Source organism: Triturus cristatus, chromosome 4_1 (assembly GCF_964204655.1).
Source record: "Triturus cristatus chromosome 4_1, aTriCri1.1, whole genome shotgun sequence".
Taxonomy (NCBI): Eukaryota; Metazoa; Chordata; class Amphibia; order Caudata; family Salamandridae; genus Triturus; species Triturus cristatus.
In genome coordinates, this window is record NC_140585.1 from 612,657,685 (window position 1) to 612,680,186 (window position 22,502).

Here is a 22,502-nt window from a genome sequence, read left to right on the forward strand (position 1 = left end):
ATTCTGAAATCACTTCTCATAGCCATTACACCCCCCACCTATAGCAGATAGAGCATCACAATTTAAGGGGAGTCATTTGAAATAAAACAGGCCTACTGGCTGTGCCAATGGGTCCTAGAGCCTGCAATATAATTCAGTCCTACTGGCTATGTCTAGGGGTCACAACATTGAAATATGAGGCAAGCATTTCGGCTTTGTCAACGATAAGAACAATAAGCACATTTTAGGACTTAATATTGAGACCATCAACATTCAAAGACATTGATTGGTAATAGAAAGTACTGCAATGCTAACAAACTGTCACTGTCAATATGAACTTTTGAATAAAGCATTGCAAATCAAGATAACGTGTCCAGGTCTTTCTTTTAACACCTCAGGCCCAACAAAATGCAGCCAGTAGACCCACCACTAGAGTCCCAGCACTCCCGAGCTGCAGAGCAAAATTCCAGTCCAGTGAATGTTTTAAATATGTTGAAAGTGACTCCCCAGGTCATCCATCCTGTGACCAGGTGACATAAGGAATCTGAGGGTTTGCTGAACTCCCTGCAGCCACCCACAACACTTTCCAGGCACGTTGGTGGTGGCCATGCCCATCGTTCGGGAATCACAAAGAAGTGGTGAATCAGAAATAAAAACATTATAAGGCGCTCCTAGCTGGGAGCATGCAGATTTAAGGAGCAGCTCCGGCCACTTTGTTTAAGCACGCCTCCCACTGCTCATCTTTTTCTTTTCTATCTTTTTATGGAGAGGGGTGACCTGGTCCCACCTGGAACACCCTGAGCATACTGTCCTGTTGGGGCAGAGATGGGAGCTCACTCGCGTACTGCTCTGCCGGCACCCTGCATGGCCGACACTAGACAATGTTGGTGCGGGTGCTGGCATGCTCATTTACCCGCACATGACCCTGCGGGCGGGTTGGGATTCTGCTGTCCTCCTTCTCGTACATGGGGGCGGTCTTTGGGGCCCAGGATGGAGCCCTAGGCCCCATCCAAGCATTTGCCAGTCTGTGTATGCAGCCCAGCACTCTATTTTGACATCGGGCTTGAGGGCTGCGGTCCCTAGGCCAAAGCAGTTTATGGAGTAGGGGGCCACACACATTCGTCCCTCTGCCCAATAAGTGGTAAAGTCTTTCTCACGCTGACCTCTGGGCAATAGCCCACCTTGAGAGTACGTTTAGAAGCCATGGCAGAGCCCAACACGCTCCACCGCTCAGTTTAGGCATGTTAAATTGGGCAATTTTTAAAGGGGCATAATTCTGGCCACATTGGACCAATATTCCTGATCTTGAGCTTATTTTACTTATTCCAGCGAGCCTTAGCCACCTGGAACAGTTTCAACAGGCCTCCTGACCTCAGAGGGACGTACATTGTGCAGAGCTGGTTTGACTGACTCCCTGCGCCAGCCTTCTCCTCTGCTCTATCCTACTCAGGCCTCATGACTTCCTGGCTGTCTTGCACCCCACCCGTGGGGGCAGTGGAGCCCAAGTCTTCCCCATCTAGTCCTCAGGGGGCCAGCGCTACTGGCACTGGGGAGACCCATCTGGTCCTGGGGGTTAGCTGTAAAGTCTTAGTCCTTCAGGGGCATCAGTTGGCATCTCCTTCCAGCTGTCCGAGGCGTTGCTGCCATCACATCCAGGTCCAGGGTCTTGCTCACTGTCTCTCCCTTGTGCAGGGGTTTATAAGTGTGGGTGGAAAGTTCTAGATGCCAAACGTGTGCATGTTTCAGTTTGACACCTCACTAGACTATGTAGCTCTCAGTGGAGTGAAACTGCACATTAAGGCAGATTTTATCTATGTGCATAATTCACTAACACTACAGATTTTCCAGTAAATCCTGCTGACCTATAAATCAATGCCCACTAACATTACAAGGCCTACCCCAAGTCACCACATACCCTGGCAGAGACGACTCTTCTCTTATGCAATTACCGGGCTACACACAACAGTAGTCTCACGCAAGCAATCTGCACATGTGTGTGCACACATGTTTCTGTGTAGACAGCCCAGTTCTCTTACCCTAGCTGCATTGCATTGTCCTTATCATAAAAAATGAACAGTTGTGGTAAACACACTCATTCCAACTACGGGGAAATGACCATGAGAAGACTCAGGTGGTAACACTTACCCATTGTAAAGGTCCCAAATCTAGATGACTAAAAGCAAAAAAACTGTGTGGACTTAATGAACAAAACTACTTGAGGTTAACAGAGAACCGACCAGGGATTTTTTTTTTTTTACATTATTATACAGGTACTTTCCAAATGCAGAGAGGTAGAATATAGTAGCAGGATAACATCTGGTGGAGTGAGACAGCGAAATGCAGATTTACAATTAAAAAAAACCATGGCCCAATCACGGGTCTCGTAGGGAAAACCACACTCGTATTCCTGCACCTAAAATTACAGATGCTACCTGTATCTGTAATTTTGGGATGTGTAAATACCAGGGGCTGTATTACAATAAGTGCCCCGGGGGCACAATGGTCGTTTGCACCCGCTTTGCGCGTCCCCGGGGCTCTTTGGTATTATTGAAGGGGACGCAGATGCTTGTGCGTCCCCTTCTGTGATCCCAATAGCGCTGGTGCTAGTGCTACCTTCAGAGAATGTTCCCTCATTTGCATAGGATCGTGCCCTATGCAAATGAAGAAATTCCTTTGACTCTGTGCCCGTGCCATATTACAGACAGGGGGCACAGAGTCAAAGCATCCCTCAGGAGGCGCACTGACAGTGCACCATTTAAAAGGTAGCGCACTGTCAGTTCACCTCCTGAGAGCAGCCCTGTGCAGCAGGTAAAGTGGATCCCCTTGCAAGGGGATCTCTATTACCCTGTAAAAGTGCAGGCGGGTGCCACTTGCACTGTGAAAACACAGAGTTTTCACATGAATGCGCTGCCCCCAGGGCAGCCGTAGCGCATACATCATAATAGTGCGCACAGTGCACCTTTTAAAAGGTGCGTCGACGCAAACAATCACAATGCATACAGATTACGGCCCCATAAGATTCCAACTTCCCCCCCAAAATTGCAAATTACCAGAGAAATCCAGAATATCACACTGGCACATTTTCGGCCTATACACACCCTTAAAGTTCACCAGATTTCAGCTGGTGACATGTTCGGGGTGTGAGGAATGTGGCAGTCTACATTCCGTGTAGTTCCCGATTAGTCTTTGTTAGACTTGGGGGTCTCTAGTTGGCACAGGTATGCACTTGTGACAAATAGGGACCTCCTCCTCTAGTCAGGGTAAGGGGGTACACTCCTAAAATAACCCCTGCTCACCCCCTTGGTAGCTTGGCACGAGCAGACAGGCTTATCTCAGAGGCAGTGTGTAAAGCATTTTACAGTACACATACAGTAACCAGGTGACAACACTACAGATGGACACCACACAGGTTTTATATAAAAAATAAGTATTCTTTATATAGATTTACCACAAGACCATTAAACGACAAAAACACACAAAACTGTTACTGGTAGAATTTTGCTTAGTTCTAAGTTCTTTAATGCAACACTTTAGGTCAATGTACCTTTTAGATGCGACACGCAGGGCAACGAAAGTGTTGCAACGATGTTGATGCGATGAAGTTTTTGGTGCAAAGAAATGAAGACGTGAAGATCTTCCACATGCGGTACGCTTCTCCGATGCTGCGAGAAGACTCGATTCGATGCATCAGCTGCAGCGGCAACACCCTTTACGCGATGCAACGACAGCGGCCTTGGCAGCGGTACTCTTCTCCAATGTTTGTGAGACACTTCCGCTCGATGCGATGTTGCAGCGGCGACACCGCTTTACGCGATGCGACGACAGCAGGTCAGACGGCGGCACGCTTCTCCGTGGATGCGAGGCGCTTTTCTTGATGCGGTGCAATGCGACAACTACGATGGCTGCGATGGCGACACGCTTCTTCGGCGTTGCGAGACACTTCCTGGATGATGCGAGACGCTTCCGCTCGATGCGATGCTGCAGCGGCGACACACTTTACGAGATGCGACGACAACAGCTCTGACGGCGGCATGCTTCTCCTTCTTGAGTCGCGCTTCCAGCTCCTTGCGACACGCAGTCCCTCAGAAGGCCCAACAACAGCGGCAGGCACTTCCAAAGAACTCTGGGGAGCTGAAGTCTGTTGTTCCTGAGACTTCAGCAGGAGGCAAGCTCTTTTCCAAGCCCTTGGAGATCCTTCACAAGTTGAGCAAAAGTACACACAAAGTTGCTTTCTCCTCTCTTTGGCAGTAAGGCAACCACTGCAGGCCAATCCCCCAGTTTCAGGGATAGTTTCCTCCTTAGCTTCTTCTGGTTCCTCCCTCAGCAGAGGTTTTTCTTGTTTTCCCGAAGTGATCTAAATTCTTGGGATCAGGGTCCCAATATTTATACCCAGAAATCCTTTGTCCTCTGAAGCCAGAGGGGCCTTTGCCCAGTCCAAACCATTTCCTGAGCACTCCGTTTACCAGACTTCTCCTTTCCTTTCACAGTGCAGGGCAGAAACATTAGACGCCCCACAGGAGGTGGAGCCAGCATTGTGGAAGGCAAGTACAGCCCTGGAGCACTTTGTTGACAGGATTCCTTCTCTTCATTCACTGTGCAGGGCAGAGACATCAGCCGCTCCACAGGAAGTGAAGCCAGCATTGTGGAAGGCAGGCACAACCCTATTCAGGTCCCAGGTGCAACTCCTCCCACCCATCTGGATGTAGATCTCTCTATTCACCACTGGGACACCTCACCCTGTCTCCTGTAATTCCCCAGCCCTGTCACTCAAACTCCAGACAAAGGAATACACAGCCTAGCAGAGGCAGGTTTGAATGGTTAGACAAGAAAATGCCTACTTTCTAAAAGTGGCATTTTCAAACACAGAATGTTAAAACCAACTTCACTAAAAGATGTATTTTATCACCCTGAGTTCAGGCATACTAAATTCGAATTTCTACCATGTTCTCTGAGTCAGTTAGGATTATAAGATGTAATAACCAAACTGCCCATTCTGGCCTATGGAGAACAGGTAGCCTTGCAATAGTGAAAAACGAAAATGGCTGTAATTCACTATTAGAACATGCCACACACACCAGGGCATGTCCTACCTTATCCTTACAATGCACCCTGCCCTTGGGCCTACCATAGGGGTGTCTGATATGAAGAAAAGGGAAGGTTTAGGGACTGGCAAGTGGGTGCACTTGCCTAGGCAGCATGGCAGTACCAGACTGCACGCAGGCTCTGCAATGGCAGACCTTAGACACACTTTTACAGGCTGCTTCTGTGGGTGGCACAACCAGTGCTGCAAGCCCACCAGCAGCCTTTGGATTACAAGCCCTGGGCACTCCTGGTGCACTGTACTAGGGTCTGACAGGTAAACCAAACCAACCAATCATGGAATCACAAATCATACATCAATTTACAAAAGGGAGCACTTGCACTGTGGCACTGGACAGCAGTGGCACAGTGCCCTGAGCAACTAACACCAGCAAAAATACATGCGGCAACAGCGAAAAATGGAAGGGAGACTCACGCCAATGTGCCAGGTCTAACAGTCTTCAAACTCCCTTTCCAGCTCAATTACACGGTACCGTGATCGGGTCCTCTGTGTTCACCTAGAAGAGATGGGTTTCATGGTCTTTGTGAAAAGATAAAATGCTCAGGATTATGCAGATGCTTTGAGGAATGTTGTCTCGTATTCTTGGTGCTAATCAAAAGGCCCGATTGAATGTTTAGATTTCTTGGCGCTATGACTTTGCTTCTTATCCTGTTGACTCTCCAGCAACAATTAATTTTTCTTTTAGAAAAGTGTCGCTTTATAGTTGTCGAACTTTGTGTGTAATGCACCATCCTTTAAAGGTACTTGAGACTCCAAAGGCAAAGCATTAAAGAGTTGCGAGAGGAAGTGGAAAAGCCTGCCAGGACAGAGCTGTGAATCTGAGGGTTTTACTTTTTGACAGGTATCATCTTATTTTAGACGCTCGACCTGAAACAAGATCGAACAGAACCCAGTCTCAAGTTCTAAAGCAGTGCATTTTGTATTTACAATGTGCGCACAAATCTGACGCTAAATGCCTGCTTTCCTGCTGAATGGCTTTGTAGATTGTTTATGGTACAGCACATCATCAAGTGTTCTCAGAATCCCAATGCAGCTGCTGAGCCCTTCATTTCCAAATTCTACTTGTAGCAGTGGTTAATTAAAAAAAACTCTAAACAAGGGTACTTGGCATATTATTTCTACAATATTCCCATGCCTCTGTGCCACTTAAAGGTCTCTTTGTTTTAGATGTATGCATTCCAAGTACGCAGCTCAACAGTCCCCTACAACACTGCAGAGGATTGATAAACACCTCAACTAAATAAACTCCAATAAGTAGCTGTCTGAAGATTTAATAGAATCCACATAACACCTATTCTGGTAACGCGAGTTATGTACACAGGCAGGTAATGGGCATAAATGAGCCAGTGCTTAAAAGATACTCGACAAAGGATGCATACAGTGACCAGACTAGCAGACTTCGCAAACAGACCCATAGGGTTTCCATAAATACATATATTTCCTACCTTGGGCATCCCTGTAGTGCCAGATGTATAGAGGACATAGAGGGGGTGATCTGAGAGGACAGGAACGCAGTCATGGGGGTGGGCTTTGGCCAGTTCTTCATTCCAGTCGAGGTCACGTCCTGCAGCCAAAGGAACAGTTTCCTAAACGAAAAATCCTATAGTTACTTGAAGCCTATCCAGTGAAATACATGCATGTCTTCGACTGTTAACATGTTTGTAACTAGGCTTTCCAGTACTGCGGTCACTCACTCAGTCTCTCGTCACAGATTATCCCTTTGCTAAAGCATTGAAAATGACAAGCTCCTGTACGTTCACCCACAGCACTTCCCAGCCTTTCAATATATGCTGCTTCCAGCATTCGCATATTAGCCTCTGAGCATTTCCATGAAAAAGAACCAGGTGCTATAAATGCAATGGGGTGGATGTTAATATTGATAGGTTGGATTGTGTTTGGTAGAACTACTGCTGTAAGCAAGTGGTGCTTCTCAAAAGGTTTTCTCTCTGAATTCACATCATATAGATAGACTGTAATGTTGGGAGTATGCCAGGAACGAAGGCCTTCACATTGTTGCAGGGATTCTGCACATACACAGAACTATGCGCAGGATTATGGGACCTTGGTATTTGGGGGTAAGCCTTCCCACCACCTTAGTTCCCACGAGCCCAGAAGAGACTAGGTATAGTGTCTCACTCTCTCTCCTACACTACACACTCACAAAGAAGCAAATGATTAGACACCCAAGAACACAACACTCCAGACTCTCTCAGGAATCTCGGTAACAAGGCAAAACCCTTTCGCTCGCACTCTTGTTTTTGTCCACAATAAAGTCTGACAAAGACATGAAACAGTTTAGAATATTTATTTGAACATTTGTGCTCTATATTGCAGTATACATGCCACAACAAGCAGAAAAAAGGCATAATACAAATATTTTCAACACAGCAACAAGGCCATATATCATGAAGGGAGATGTTATAATGAAAAGACAATAGAGAAAAGACAGTTCAGCCTAACCTCGGCTGAACCTAATAGGTATTATTATATAACAGAAGATCTCTGGGCTTTGTCAGCAGACCCCATACCTTAGTGCCCAGATGGTAGATCTACATCATAGGAACTGCATTGCTCCTCTCCATGGAAAGATTCCTCTCCAAGTGTGTATTTCCCATGCTTGCATTCCCGTAATATCAAAATGCTAGTCTCCCACCAGCTCCATTGGTATGTTGTGTCTAAGTGCTAGGGCCTGACCTGAACAACAGGGGGCATTGTTTATCGACCTTGCTCACAATGTTCAGACTAAACTCCAGGAACAGGCAGAGAACCAACACAGCGAACAGTGCCCATGTGAAAGGCACGGACAGAGTCATTGCAAAATAAAAGCAGCCAGTAACGTGTGCACAGCTGAAACATGGCTGAAAGGCTAATGCTAACTTAGTGATGTCAATAATGTCCCCACCAGGTCACGTGACAACATTTCTAGAGGATGTGCTGTAATCCAGCTTAACCGAAATGTCAGTAAGAAGCAGAGCTAGACTCCAGAGAGAGGTGGTTACATAATTCAAGTTAACTAAATGAGTCTGTAAGCAGCTGAGCATCAAAGAAAAGGGCACCTCGTTTCTACTAGACCACCCTTCACAAAGTGAACACATTAACACCAGACACAGGGACAGGCTAGCCGAGAACTTACATTAATGCAGGAAAGCCAGCTGGCCAAACCAAGATCCAAACAGTTATCAAAAAATAACATCTTTGCATACCACCAGGTTTCCATATTCTAAATATCTGTTTTCTTATCACAGAGGATGGCCTCCTATAATCAGCATCTCTAAAACACACATGACCCTTAACATAATTTCTGCTACCTTCTTCTGCAGTATCCCTTTACGAAGATCTTTCTACTAGACAGGGATGAAATGAAATGAAATACAGTATTTAATAAAGCGCACTGCTACTCAAGCTAGAGTCTCCTGGCGCATAGACAGCGGGTGAAATGAGTGGAAGAAGCCTGTTATGGACTAAAGAGCCATGTTTTTAGATTCTTTCTAAAGGAAAGTAACTCAGTGTCAAGCCTCAGAGTCTCCGGAAGGCTATTCCATAGTTTTGCGCCCAGAAAGCCGAAAGATCTACAACTAGTACAAACAAGGCGTATTTTGGGCACGATGGCCAGGTTGGCGTTAGAAGAACGCAGGGGTCTGGATGTGGAGTAATGGTTAACTCATTTGATTAAATACCCGGTTCCAGCCTTGTGGAAGGCTTTAAAAAAGATGGTCATAGCCTTAAAGTCAGTCCGCTCTTTAAGGCAGGGCCAGTGTAAGGATTTAAGAATCGGAGTCATAAAAGCTCTAGGTCTTGATCTCACGATGGTTCTGGCAGCCGTGTTTTGAACCACTTGCAAACGCTGGATCAAGGATTTGGAAAGACCAAGGAACAGGCAATGAAATAGTCAAGCTTTGATGTCACAAGAGCATGCACTAGAAAAACAATGGGAGAGAAAGGGTTTTCTATGTTAGGGGTACTCCTAGTCCCCTAGAACAAATTTTAACAAACAATGGAAGGAGTACACCCTCAAAGGTAAGTCAATACCTCAAGGATAAAGAGAGGTGCACTGAAAGGAGAAAGTATAACCTTTCTTATAGAAGACCCCTCACTCACCAACCTAGTTGGTGACATGCTTCATCATCGGGGTCCCACCCGGAGAGCAGAGTGCCATCCGGGTGTGCTACGACACCTGACTACAGTGGAGCTGGTATTTTATTGTGTGGTGCAAGTGCTAAAAGGTGAATTAAAAATTGGTCAAATTTAACTCGCTATCAAAATTTTTTTTTATTCATGGAGCAATTGAACAATGTTAAAAATGGATTGGGGATACCATATGAGGTTAGATTGACCTGTGGTATCGAACAAAAATGTGAAGTGAACAAAGTGAAGTAGGTCTACATGTTTCAACCTTAATGGAAAAAATCTCCAGGTTTTCTTCAGGACCGATGGTGCTAACCCGGGCGGTCTACACACGCTAAGGTGTATCCTACCCTTGGTTAGATGAAAAAGTTCCATCCTGTATTTACAGTGGGAATGTACTATTGATGCGGGATGAGGGTGCCTCGAGGATGCAGAGGTCACGTAATCAAGTAATCAAGTTTCACCACAATTAAGTGGAAACTTGGATCAGCTCTTAAGCCTACAACCGTAACCCGCAACCGCGTCTCGAAGGTGATCGAGACTTGACCAATTTTTAATTCACCTTTAGCACTTGCACCACACAAAAAATACCAGCTCCACTGTAGTCAGGTGTCGTAGCACACCCGGATGGCACTCTGCTCTCCAGGTGGCACCCCGATGATGAAGCATGTCACCAACTAGGTGCACCTCTCTTTATCCTTGAGGTATTGACTTACCTTTGAGGGTGTACTCCTTCCATTGTTTGTTAAAACAAGAGCATGCACCACAATCCTTCTACTTTCCAGCGGTAGAAGCGTCAATTATTCTTTTAGCATTCGGAGTATACCGAAGCAAGCGGAAGTAAAGCTTTGGATCAGAGAATGCATCGACTAGAAAGGGATGACTTTCACTAAGCGATATTAGCACCTAAGGACACAAGATGTCAGCTGAGAATGCTAGAAGCTGCAGACAGTCATTTTAGGTTGTCCTTTGTTTAGGTCATCCATTTGATCTTCGTGGAAACAAGCAAAACAGTTTCCAGGCTGAAAGTGGAATCCTAATCGGTCTTATAAAACCTCATTTCCTTCATTATTCTATCAGATATTCTGTGCAAAATGAGTAGCTCTGAGATTCAAGCACAAGTTACTGACCACTGTAACTTCTAGATACCTCCTCTCTTACTCTATTTGGTTGGAACACCTGTCCTTAATTTAGAAGCAACAGGGGCACCGTTTTGTGGAAGGTACCAGAGTACTATTTTAACAAAAAGGATACATGAGTAAATGAGTATCCACCGCTCAAATGTTAATCAGTTGTTGCCCCTTAACTCCTTTTTCTTCAGCTAAAAGAATTAGATGCACCGTCCCCATTGCAGAGACCATGTCCATGCATTCTTTGCATTGGGTTTTACTATGTACAAATGTTTTACTCCTGCCTGGCTGCCTTCAGCGAAATCAGTGTGAGGCATTCTTATGCGTAGTGAGAATGTCAATTTTCCTTTGTAGGATTTGCCCTCATCTTGTATTCATGCAATAAGTACAAACAACTATTGCATTTATCTTATCCAGACTTAACTATATCAATGGGACGTATCTACAGACACCCGAGTACGTCTTGTACAAGCTGAAATTGATGCCACAGTCTGTAGCAAGATGACTGCTGGTGCACACAAAATTCTGCGGCCAATCATACTGTCTTTTTAAGCTCATCAATTTCTCCCAATTAAGAGGTGAATGTCATTCAAGGCTCTCTGCATCACACAAATGGTCATCAATGGAATTGACTCTCTCGGCTCTCAGGGGTAATTTTGTGTAGACACAAAACTAGACATCATCTCAGATCAAAATCTCAGCTTCAAATTGTTATCCTTAATTATGCTTGGGTTGCTCATCTTTCTTTGTACAACCCACAAAAATGACAGACTTCAAAGGCTGTTGTGCATTCGGAAAGTGTCCATATACACGTCATTCAGCAGAGCCATTTTGCTTTGAGAATTAGATAATTACTGAACAACATTCAGAGTAATGTGTTACCAGTTCTTCAACAGGTGCTTAGATTTGCCTTCAGTCATCAATGGGGTATAAATAATGTTGCAGGTACTTGTATTATAGCCATGTTTAAGCCCTGGCATAAACATTAAATGCCATCACAAAGCTAATCATTGCAGAACACACTAGAATACTGGCTTGCAATGGAACTCATGCAATAGCATTCGCTCTATTGTGACCCGTGCTGATCAAAACAAACATTCTGTTATATCCTACTCATCTGAGTATATGTATCCCAGTTGAGCTATCTCCCAGTTGCTCAGCCAGTGTGAGTGTTGACAGTGGAATGTTGGTGTGACTGTGATGCTTGGAATGCTTAGGTGCCTGTCTGGACGAGTGGTGACAGTTGGAAGATGGGCTGAGCAGCAGGCAGGCTGCTCCTGGTGGGGCTGGAGAATAAGGATCACCAGGCTGATGGACAAATGTACATACTTACCATCCTGCAGCTTGAAGTTAATAAAGAAATACTTAAAATCCATCTGCCTACGTCTGGTAGGATACAACACTTTCAATACATCAATACCTATATTGCCACTGTTTCAATACATGGTCCTGAGGGAACTAGAGATCTTCTTAGTCACACACATTTTTGATACAAAAACAGGCCACTCCTGGCTCATTCTTTTATTGCCTTCAACTTTGAGAAAATCATTTCCCAACAGAAATCCAAATCCTTTCTAGACAATATCCAGAGACCTATGTTCAGTCTATACTGGAATCCAACACTCCTATCTCCAAACCACATTGTATGTCACTTAATCATATTATTTCCCAGCTTCCAGCTGGACCGAGCTGGCCAAAACTACACATTTTAATCACTCTCCTGTCTTCTGGTCACAGACTTACATTACTTCAATACTCTGATTACCATAACTTACCTCAAGCTAGACCACACTTCTCAAATGAATGCAGTGACTGAAAACCCCTGCACACCCTTATGACACCTCCATATAAATCTAATAACCTCTGTAATGCATGCTTATTTTCATCTAGGGCAACAGGTCTTAGAAACCACTGACTAGTTCTCCACTATCTTTCTTACGTACCCATAAAACCTGGTCTCCTTCTTCATCCAGGAACTATGTTTTATGTGAATCTGCAACAGTAGCTCTCCAAACTGTAGTAGAAATCCACTACAAACAATCTGTATCTGAGGAATAGTAATACAACCTCCACTTTTGATCAATTGACCAGCTGAATGGAATTCTGTACAAAATCCTGACAAATGTTTGGATTATCCCACCCTACAGACATCAATCTTATTGCTCCTGCATCTCTGGACTTTACTGTCATGACTTCAGATTTTATTTCACATGGCACATCTTGGCATACAGCCTTGACTTGAAGATGTGACCTTGCAATGAAAGAGAAGTGCCGCTGCAATCTGACTAGTAGCTGCTACAAAGCGAGGAGCTTACCTCTTGATGTGTACCACTGTGGCTAATGTGTGATGTGCATACCTTCTTGCCTGTGGTTTTGTGATGCCAACAGCTCTCAAACTCTCCTCTCTAATGTCCTGGTTTAGGGAGAAGTACACACCAATAGCACCTCCTAAATGTTGCATTGCGCACATACTCTACCCTGCCTCGCTCGATACCCTTTAATTGCTGGGCCTCTAAAAGGCTCCATAACTCTTCAGCTATAGTGAAGACTGTATCTGCATTCTTCTTTCTCTTTATGTGAAGGTTCTCAATGCATTTGTATTGATTTGGCACCCTTTCCTCCTAGGTGGTGCCACACGTAATGACTCCATCTGCATCCTGTTACTTACCTGTTCTTGATGACTGAATTGGTTTCTTAAGTTCTGAAGATTGTTTAATTTTTTTCAATTTTGTTTGGGTTAGTACTTTTGGTTGCAGGTCAGTGTCTGAGACCTAGAATTTAGGTTGCTATGTCCCTGGTTAGGTCATTTTTAGATTTAGTTATTTTCTTTAAATTCAGAGCTCTTATCTGACTTGCTTACTTTTTTTCTTGTCTGTTTCTTAGATAAGATTTTTAGATATGGCTTACTACGTTTCCACCAAAGTTACACTCACTTTCCAAGGAAGGAGTGGTTGACATTGCGCTCAATTGTGTACTGCTTCTCCTCCATTTCAGAAGGTGACATTTCCTGGAAGTTGCACCAATTCCAGGGTCGGGCCATTAGTTTTTAGTACTTTTCCGCTTGTTGTTCATTCAAATTTCCTATCTTATTACGCTAGACATGTCTTGTCATAGTAACGCTTCACAGTACTTTTGAGGCCAAAGTCTACCAGACAGCGCAGGTATCTGGTTTGCTAACCACATCTTGGGGACAGTCAGAGAGCTTGCCTGGAAATTCACCATGCCCATTTCCTACCATTGGCTTTGTGATCTGTAACTCACATTTGCTTGCTTTCTATTTGCTGGCTCTATGTGTTTTAGGCTGTCCAGCTTGAATTCGTCCCTTTCGTTGCCCACACCATATTTACTGTATTCTTCCACCAGTACAAGATTTCTGTAAGCAGGCCTTTAAATCTTGTTCTTATCTTGTCACATTTGATGTGGAGGTCAAATGTCAGGCTCTGTCTTCCAGAGAGCTTGAGGAAGGCTGCACATTGTTTTTCTAGCACACAAAAAAATGTAAATGTCTGTAAATTAACTATGCAAATATGTCAGAATATATCAGATTTAGAGAAGCACAAATAAAGCAAATTTTATGCTAAATATGAAGTGTGGTGGAACAAATATTTTAATATGATCAAAAAAAATCAAAACGCTAGGTGATGGCATTTCCACACATTATTGTTTGTGCTGCATACTTTTATGAGTAAAATTGTACATCAGCGCAAATGTAATGGTAATTTCAATTGAATATGTGTTGTGTTTAAAAGCACACAATGCATACTCCACTTTACTCCACTCTACTCTTTTCTGCACCTCTCCACAATACGCCACTCCTCACAGCGTCACTGCACTCTACTCTGCACTACTTCAGTCTATGGCACTTCACTCCTCTCTACTCTACACCACTCTATGCCACTACACTCTTCGCCACTGCACCCTTCGCAACAGCACTCTATGCTAATCCACTAAAATCTACTCGGCACCAACATGGTTGTGACACGGCATCAAGCTGCAACTCTGCGCCGCCATCACCCTGTCTTTTTACCCAGACGGAGGTGTCTCCGTTCCCTTCCTTGCTTCTTCCGGAGGCCTACCAGCAAGGAACACAGACATTTGCTAGCCTCAGCAACGAGTCTGGAGGATCCCGGAGAGGCCCGCACCATAACATCGCTGGACTCCTTTACTGGCTCTAACTGACAATGAATGCCCCAGGCCCACCAGCTGCCCATCGGGCAGCCAAGGGGCAGCTGGACAGTGGACCTGACAATTAAGGTGACCCACCGATGAGTTGAGGCCCCGGTGGTGCAACATCTACATAGAAGGACCCTGGCTCTCCCACGGTGTGTGTTACAGCACCTTCCCCTTTCGCTCTGCTTGTCGTTTTGAATGGGGCCTGATCGCAGCTTTCCCACTCTGCCCCATGAGCCACAAGGGGTTGTCTGGTTCTCCTGGAGCCTACACTGGGGTGAGAGAGTTACATTTTCAGCACCAAAGGCCTCTTGCCCCGACAGCCCTTTTGCATCACTGTTGGACCAAGTACCCCTCACCCCCCACAGAAGCCAGACTGTAGGAACACCCCACCGTGGGTGTGGAGTGCCACCCCTTCCTCCTTGCTTTCTTTATTGCCCCCTGCTCTCAGGTCCAAGCATGAGTAGTGTTCTTGTGTACCTTGGGCACCCTAGTAGGAGTGTCTGGAAGTGGCTCTGTATGCCCTAGGGACTGGCCTGGATCTGGCCAGGACACCAAGAGCAGATGGGTTTCTGGGACAACAGGCAGTGGCATGCTGTCTTCTCTGCCCAGCTCATTGGCAAGGACACCCCCTTCTCCTACTATGATCTGTGGCCCTGCAAGACTGTGTTCTCCCCCAAAGTGCTCTAGTTACCTTCTTAGCTCTTAACGACCCTTCTGCCCACCACTGGCCTTCCACACTTCTCTGACCTAACGGAACTGTATTTTCCCCGTCCCTTGACACTGCACTCCATTGACCCCGGGACCAGCCTGCAGTTTAGGAGTGCAATACCATCCTTCCTAGTGCGGGCTCAGAAGAGTCCGAGGCATGCCATATACAATGGGCTGCTTGCGACAATGGGCATTGGCTGGCCCATGGGGGGAGGGGCTGGAACAGTTCCCCCAGAGCGGAGATCCTTCCATGCTACATCTACCCCTTAGGCCCCGCTACCTTGGCAGTGGAAGGGGACTGCCTACCGACCATCTACAACCCGGGTGGCCAGACTCCCTACCTCTCTACCTGGAGAATCGACGATGCCCTCCAGCAAGTCCACCTGCCAGTTACTCTTCACAGAGGTGATCTCCCACCCTCACCCTGCATCTGTGCCCCAGGTAATGTCCTCTGCATCAGCCGCTATGACCTCATCTTGTCCGAAACGCAACCCCATGATGGACCGCATCCTTCAGGAGATCACAGCGGTTGGCCGCCGCCTGGGAGGGAAGGAAAAACCAAAATGTCTGACCTCACTGCGGAATCAAAATCCATCCGGGCCGATATGACAGGCTTCCAGGACAGGGTAAAAGGGGTGGAGCGCCCCCTCTCTACAGTGGAAGAGTGCCTCAAAATCCTACTGGACAGAGTCAGGGGGCTTCGGTACCTGCAAAACAAACTACCTGACCTAGAGGATAGAAGCCCGAGGGACAAGGTACGTTTTTTTGGCTTCCCAGAATGTGCAGAGGGCTCAAACAATCGGAGCCTCCTCAGGGACCTTATCCCTATGCTAACAGGGTCGACCTTCTCTCCCCTTGAAGATCTAGAGAGCCCACAGTCTAGGTCCACCCCATCTGGCGGCATCGGAGTTGACACGCCCTCGTATTACCTGCTTACTCCGCTATGAGCAGGTACACCAGCTCCTGACTGCGGCCCGCTCCAAAGCCCTCTATGGCTTTGAGGTGCACAAGATCCACATTGCTGCTGACTTTTCAGAAGAGACCAACGATAAGAGGAAGGCCTTCTTGACTATGCCAACCCAACTGCGGAAGCTGGACATCAAATTCGGACTATTCAAACTGGCATGTATGCGGATTCCAAAAGAAGGCAGGTCCAAGGACTTCGTTAACCCGGTTCACCGGCGCTCGTTCGTGGACGGCCTCTCCGAACACAGGATGGACATTGCGCCTATGGACTCCCCTGATGCGCTCCACTCGTCAAACAACCCTCCCATAGCTGGCAGAAACAGGGGTTCTGGTGGAACTGGACTGCTTAGCTCGATCACAGCACAGCACGGACATGGCCCTCAAACCGGTGGCTACCCTTACTCAGTATCAGAGCCATGACAAATCCCATTCCATACTAAAACCTGGCCTACCTGAGGACTGAGGTGCTTATCTCCTTGCCCTGGCTACTGCACTCCTGTTCAGGCCACTGCTCCACAGGACATTCGTCACCCTCCACACGGATGTCTCAGTATACCTTTCTTGCCTAAATGTTTCGCTCTGTTTTCCTTTGTTGGACAGTTTGTAGTCATACACGCTGCTCCACCCCCTACCCCATACCACCCGGGTCCCTGTGACTCGAAAGGTGAGCCCTCGATCTGCTGTTGGCATTGTTCGGCCCGCCTCCTCCCTATTCTCCTGACACCCCCCCCCCTTGTGTACCTCAGGCCATATGCGTGTGCCACCCCCCATCGTTGTCCACCCCCACACATTGTACCTCCACGCTGCCACTGTTTACCCCCCAGGACCCTTGGTAACCTAAGCCCCTGGCTCTACCGCTTTCCTGTCCCAGGGCTATGCCATCAATCTGACAACTCATCTCCTGCTCTCTTTACCTCTCCCCATTGTACCTCCGGCACTCCCAGGTTTAGAATCACAGTACACAATTTCCGGCTCCCATCGAGGCTACGCACTGCTTTATTTTCCCCTTTCCTTATCTCCTACCCACTCTCACTTCCCCGGGTCCCATCATTACCCTTGAGTCTTTACCCGGCTTTCACCACTAATCCAGTATCGCGCCCTTCCCCCCCACCCTTCCTTCCACTGTTCCTTTGCATTGCACCCCCCTCGCCTGAGGGATTCTTTCTTTCTCGTTTTTTCTCTCTCTCTCACTTACTTCATTTCCTACCCCTTCTCTCCCTCTGTCTTTCTCTCTGCCTCCCCTGCACCATCCCACCGCCACGCTACAATGGCTATCTGTGTCACCTGGCCCCATTCCTCCTTGCATACCACCTCCTGGAACGTCAATGGTCTCATGCACTTCATTAAATGCAAGAAAGTACTGTCCTACCTGCGGGGTAAATGCATTAATGGTGGACTTCTTACAGGAGACCCATCTCTCCCATGAGGAGTCGGAGAAATTGCGTATCGATTGGGTGGTGAAGGTGGTTGATAGCAGTTGTCCGGCAGTGCCATCAGATGGGCCCAGGCAAGCTAGGACAAGCGGCATTGCTATTTTCTTACGTAGGTCCCTGCCCATCACTATACTCACGACCTGGACAAACACTGACAGTTGCTAAGCTTTATTCTAACTCGGCGAGCGGATGCTCTAATTTGGGTCAGTGTACGCACCAATGGGACCCAAGTGCTAGTTTTTCCTCCTGCTCAACTGCCTCCTCACAGAAATCAAGGCCACCCAATGGCTCATAGGGGTGGACTGGTACCTAGCCCGAGATGCGGTCCTTGACCACACCGTCCCACTGGACATGGGCAACAATGCAGATCAGGCTCTCCTAGTGGACATCACATCGGATCACGGCCTCGTAAATCTCTGGCCCCTCTCGCACCCTGGGGTCTGGGAGTACATTTTATCACCGATGTATGGCACCCAGTCCCACCTGGAATACTTTCTGGTGGTCGCCCTCTCCTGAAAATCTCAGATCCTGTATAGTGCACTCTGGAACTACTTACCTACACTCCTCTCCCTGGGCTTGGCGTTCTCCTCCACTAGCCGCAAAACCTGGCGTCACAACATCTTGCATTATCGCACCGACCAGGGCAGGTCAAAGCTACGGTCTCATGTGTCCATATGTCTAGAGCACAAAAAGGGTTCTGTTCTGTCACTTCTTGCCAAACCCTGTGGATGGCAGCCAAAGGGACCATCCGTTGCCAGCTGATGAGAAATGCTTCCCTCGCCAACGCTCAGAGGGTGACGCAACAGAAGGCCCTTGAGGGCGATATTGCGTCCCTAACCCGCCTCTACACTGACAATCCCTTGACCCCTCCACCGCCACATGGACCTTAATGCATTGTACACTTATAAGGCAGAGTATGCCCCCCAGTGGTTGAAAGGTCGTCATTATGAATAGGCACTAAGGCAGGGAGGCTACTGGTAGCCCAGCTGTGTCAGCAGGAGTCGGCCCTGGCCATTCCGGCCATACAATCCTCAATTGCCCGCAAGACATTGTAAACTAGTTTGCGATCTTCTACCAGGCCCTGTATACCCCAGAGGTGGCAAATGATCCTGGCCGCCTGGAGGCCTTCTTTGACAGTGTGCACCTATCTAGTCTCAACGAGTCAGGCAGGGATCTGGTTCAAGGGGAAATCACTAAGACAGAAATCCACCAGGCCATCTCTCGAGTCCCATACCATAAAGACCGAAGGGAATTCAACATCCCTTCAGAGTTTTACAAGTGGACGAGCGAGAAGGTGGTGGACTTCCTCTATGAGGCTTTCACAAGGATGAACACTTGTGTTCCCTCAGTTCCATCTACAACAGAGTTGTAATCATGGTTCTCTCTAAACCCGGGAAAGATCCCCTACTCTGCGCGAGGTACAGACCCATACCCCTGCTTAACGGGAACATCCAGTCCCTGATTCAACATATGCAGGTAGGGTTCATCTCCGGGCGCTCCTCCAGGAACCACCTCTGCACACTTGCTCATGCCCTGTGTTCAGTCAAGGACATGCATGAAGATGCATTTACACTTTCCCTGGACGCCGAGAAGGCTGGAGTGGGGATACCTATTTAGGACCCTCCAGAGATCCAGCCTAGGTAAGGACTCTATAACTAAAGTCTATGACTAACCCACTGCCCAAGTTAACTATAGGGGATTTCTTTCAGACCAGATTCCAGTTCGCTAAGGGACAAATCAAGGTTACCTGCTGTCACCCCTCCTGTTCCTTCTCGCCATGAAACCCCTTGCGGCCTCTCTTTGTCAATCCCTGCGTCTAACCAGCATCCCCATTCCCGGAGGGACATCAACCATTTATCTCTATGCCGACGGCATCCTGCTTACCGTCTCGGACCTCTCCCCCTCCCTCCGGCCCTCTTGGAAGTTGTCTCTGGCTTTGCTGCACTCTCTGGTTACTGGGTCAACTGGGACAAAAACGTGGCATTTCCAATGTACCAGGTTACCACCCGTGCTGCAATATCAGCTTATCCTTTCCAGTTGAAGGTTATCCATTACTTGGGCTGCATAGTGACGGATAACCTCGCCCCCCTGTTGGCAAACACAAAGCTGGACTTCAAGAAGTGAGCCCACCTCGGTCCCTCATTGTGGGGCAGGGTACAGGCAGTCAGGATTGTGACTGCCACAATGCACCTATGTCCTTGGCATGCTCCCCCTGTTGGTCTCTCTTTCATTGCTGTGATTATGGACAAGGGCATAGGGTCCTTCATCTGGGGGTCCTCTCAGCCCTGGGTGGCCAGTAGTCAACTCGTGGCCCATCAATCCTGTGGAGGCCTGGGTCTCCCCTCGGTTGAGCAGAATGCCATGGCACTACACTTGGCCCTGCTCACTTACATGCTTCCTGGGATGCCACCGTTGTGGGCAATGGCGGAACGTACCAAGCTGGATTGCCCTCAGGGGTTTATCCCCTCTATAAAGGGGATGCACCCATACCGGGTCCAAGACGGATTGAAAAATTGTGGCACTGCCTTTTCGAGGTGAACCCTCTCCTCCATGAACATGCGCCCCTGGGGAGTAACCCTGGCTTCAGCATAGGCAGCGACGTACTGAACTGGGGTGTGTGGCACTCTGCAGGCAACAGGTGATTAAGCAAGGTGCCCTCAAACCCTTTGTAGTGCTCCTTGAGGGGTTTAGCCTACCATCCCATCAGTCCTATTAGTATCTCCAGCTGCAGCATTGCCTCATCCAAGGCTTGGATGCGAGACCCTGGTCCCTCCAGTTTTCCAGCATCGAGTCGCCATTTTATTCTCCTTACCCATACTGAATAATCTCTGCATCAATTGGCAAACCAGGCTCCAGACACAATATGAACGGGGGGACTGGGCGAAACTCCTGGCGGTGCTAGATCGTGGTGCCCGGGAGGCACAGTTGAAGTTTTGTATCTTTAAGTCCCTACATGACTGGCACTGGACCCTGAAATGATTCTTGGCTGCAGGCCTGCTGCCCCACGCTAACTGCTGGTGCTACAATGGTGACCCCTGTGACCTGGTTCATATACTCTGTGACTGTCCTACAGTCTGATCCGTCTAGGAGCCACTTGGCACCACCCTAAGCGAGACCTTGCCAGTCACAGCACCTCTGCACCACCCTTTGATCCTACTACACAACCTTACAGACTCCCCAGGCATCTCATGCCTGCAGGGACGCCCACTCCACACGGCACTTGCTATGGCGAAGACCTGCATCCTTCGCTACTGGGGCTCAGGCATCACCCCCTCTAATGACAAATGGTTCTCGGGCATGAACCAGATGGCCTCGTAGGAGCAAGTCATCCCTAATCTACTTAACAAAGGTGATAGCTTCCTCCTCACCTGGGCACCTTTCATTCAAGACGGCGGACGCTAGATATTATAGGTCTCCTGCAGGAGGGGCGGCAATGCCAGCTGCCCTAGACCTTTATGCATACCCTGGCCCTTGTGGGTACCCTCCCATTTTCTCCCTCCCCCGATTGTCCCCCCCTCTGCTCCCCTCCTCTCTCCTCCTCCTCCTACATCCCCTCCCCTTCAGCCTCCTACTTCTCTCCTCTCATCTCGATGTCCTGTTTATCTCCCTCTCCCGGGCTTCTGGGTTCCCCACGTTCCCCACCCTCCCACTTCTCCTGTCCTGCCCTCTTCCTGGCTAGCCCTCTTCGTGCTGATCATCATCGGTGCAATCGTTGTAGCGTGTATAAGTCCCACTGAATAATGTGGGTGGAGAGCGTACTCCGTTTTAGTGTTGAGTTTTAGTAATTAAAACGATATGCGTGCTAGATTGCCAATATGTCTGCAATGCATATGTGTTATGAATGAGAAAAAGTGGCCTAGACCCTTCGTGGTGACCAAGACAGCAATCTGCACAGCTGATGGCTATTTAACATTCAGTACAATTTATTCTTCAATTAACATTTAAAGCATAGACGTTATGAACATGATTAACATTCAATATTTGTGAATCAGACGTATGCTTTTATAACACTCTTTTACATCAATAGTATTTTACATTATGCAATTAATCATCTCAATTGTTGTGGTACCAGAACCCTGGTGCCAGAACCCAATGCATTTCGGGACACTGCACTCTACATCTCTCTACTCTACACCACCCTACTCTATGCTAGTGCCCTCTACCCCACTCTACTTATGCACCACTGCATTCTATACCACTCCACTCTACTCTGCACCACTCCACTCTACAGCACTACATTCTATGCCATTCTACACAGCAACAGTGCACTCTATGCCACTTCACTATACAATGCAACACTCCACTCAACCCTACACCACTCCATGCTACTCTACTTTACTCTAATCTGAAACAATCTACTCCATGGCACTACACTCTACACCACTCTACTCTGAGACACTCCACTCTATGCTCCACCACTGTATGCCACTCCACTCTCCACCACTCTACTCTACGCCACTGACCTCTATGCCAATCTACTCTACTACTCTGCACCACTGCACTCTACAGCACTCTACAATACTCTGCATCACCCTAAACCACTGCACTCTACGCCACTGCAACGATACACCACTCTATTCTACTCTGCACCACTGTACTCAACGCCACTGCTCTCTGTGACACTGCACTCTACACCAATCCACTCTAAGCAACTCTAATCTACGCTGCACAACTGCACTCTACGACACTGTACTCTACACTGAAACAATCTACTCTATGGCACTCTATTCATCTCTGCGCCATTCCACTCTAAGCCACTGCTATCCACCATGCACCGCTCCTTGCCAATATATTCTATGCCATTACAGTCTAAACCAATACACTCTATGCCACTGCACTCTACGCCAACATGCTCTGCACCACTGCACTCCATGCCACTATACTCTA

The 22,502-nt window shown here is 47.5% G+C and overlaps 1 protein-coding gene across 2 annotated transcripts in view; it reads right to left on the bottom strand.

Annotated features, from left to right (window-relative positions):
* ACSS3 (acyl-CoA synthetase short chain family member 3) overlaps positions 1-22,502 on the bottom strand; it is a 1,078,787-nt gene that overhangs the window by 709,727 nt on the left and 346,558 nt on the right. For both annotated transcript variants that reach the window (XM_085652976.1, XM_085652977.1), the window contains one exon: positions 6,526-6,666. In XM_085652976.1, the coding sequence (XP_085509102.1) occupies positions 6,526-6,666 (141 nt within the window). The remainder of the gene's footprint in view (positions 1-6,525; positions 6,667-22,502) is intronic.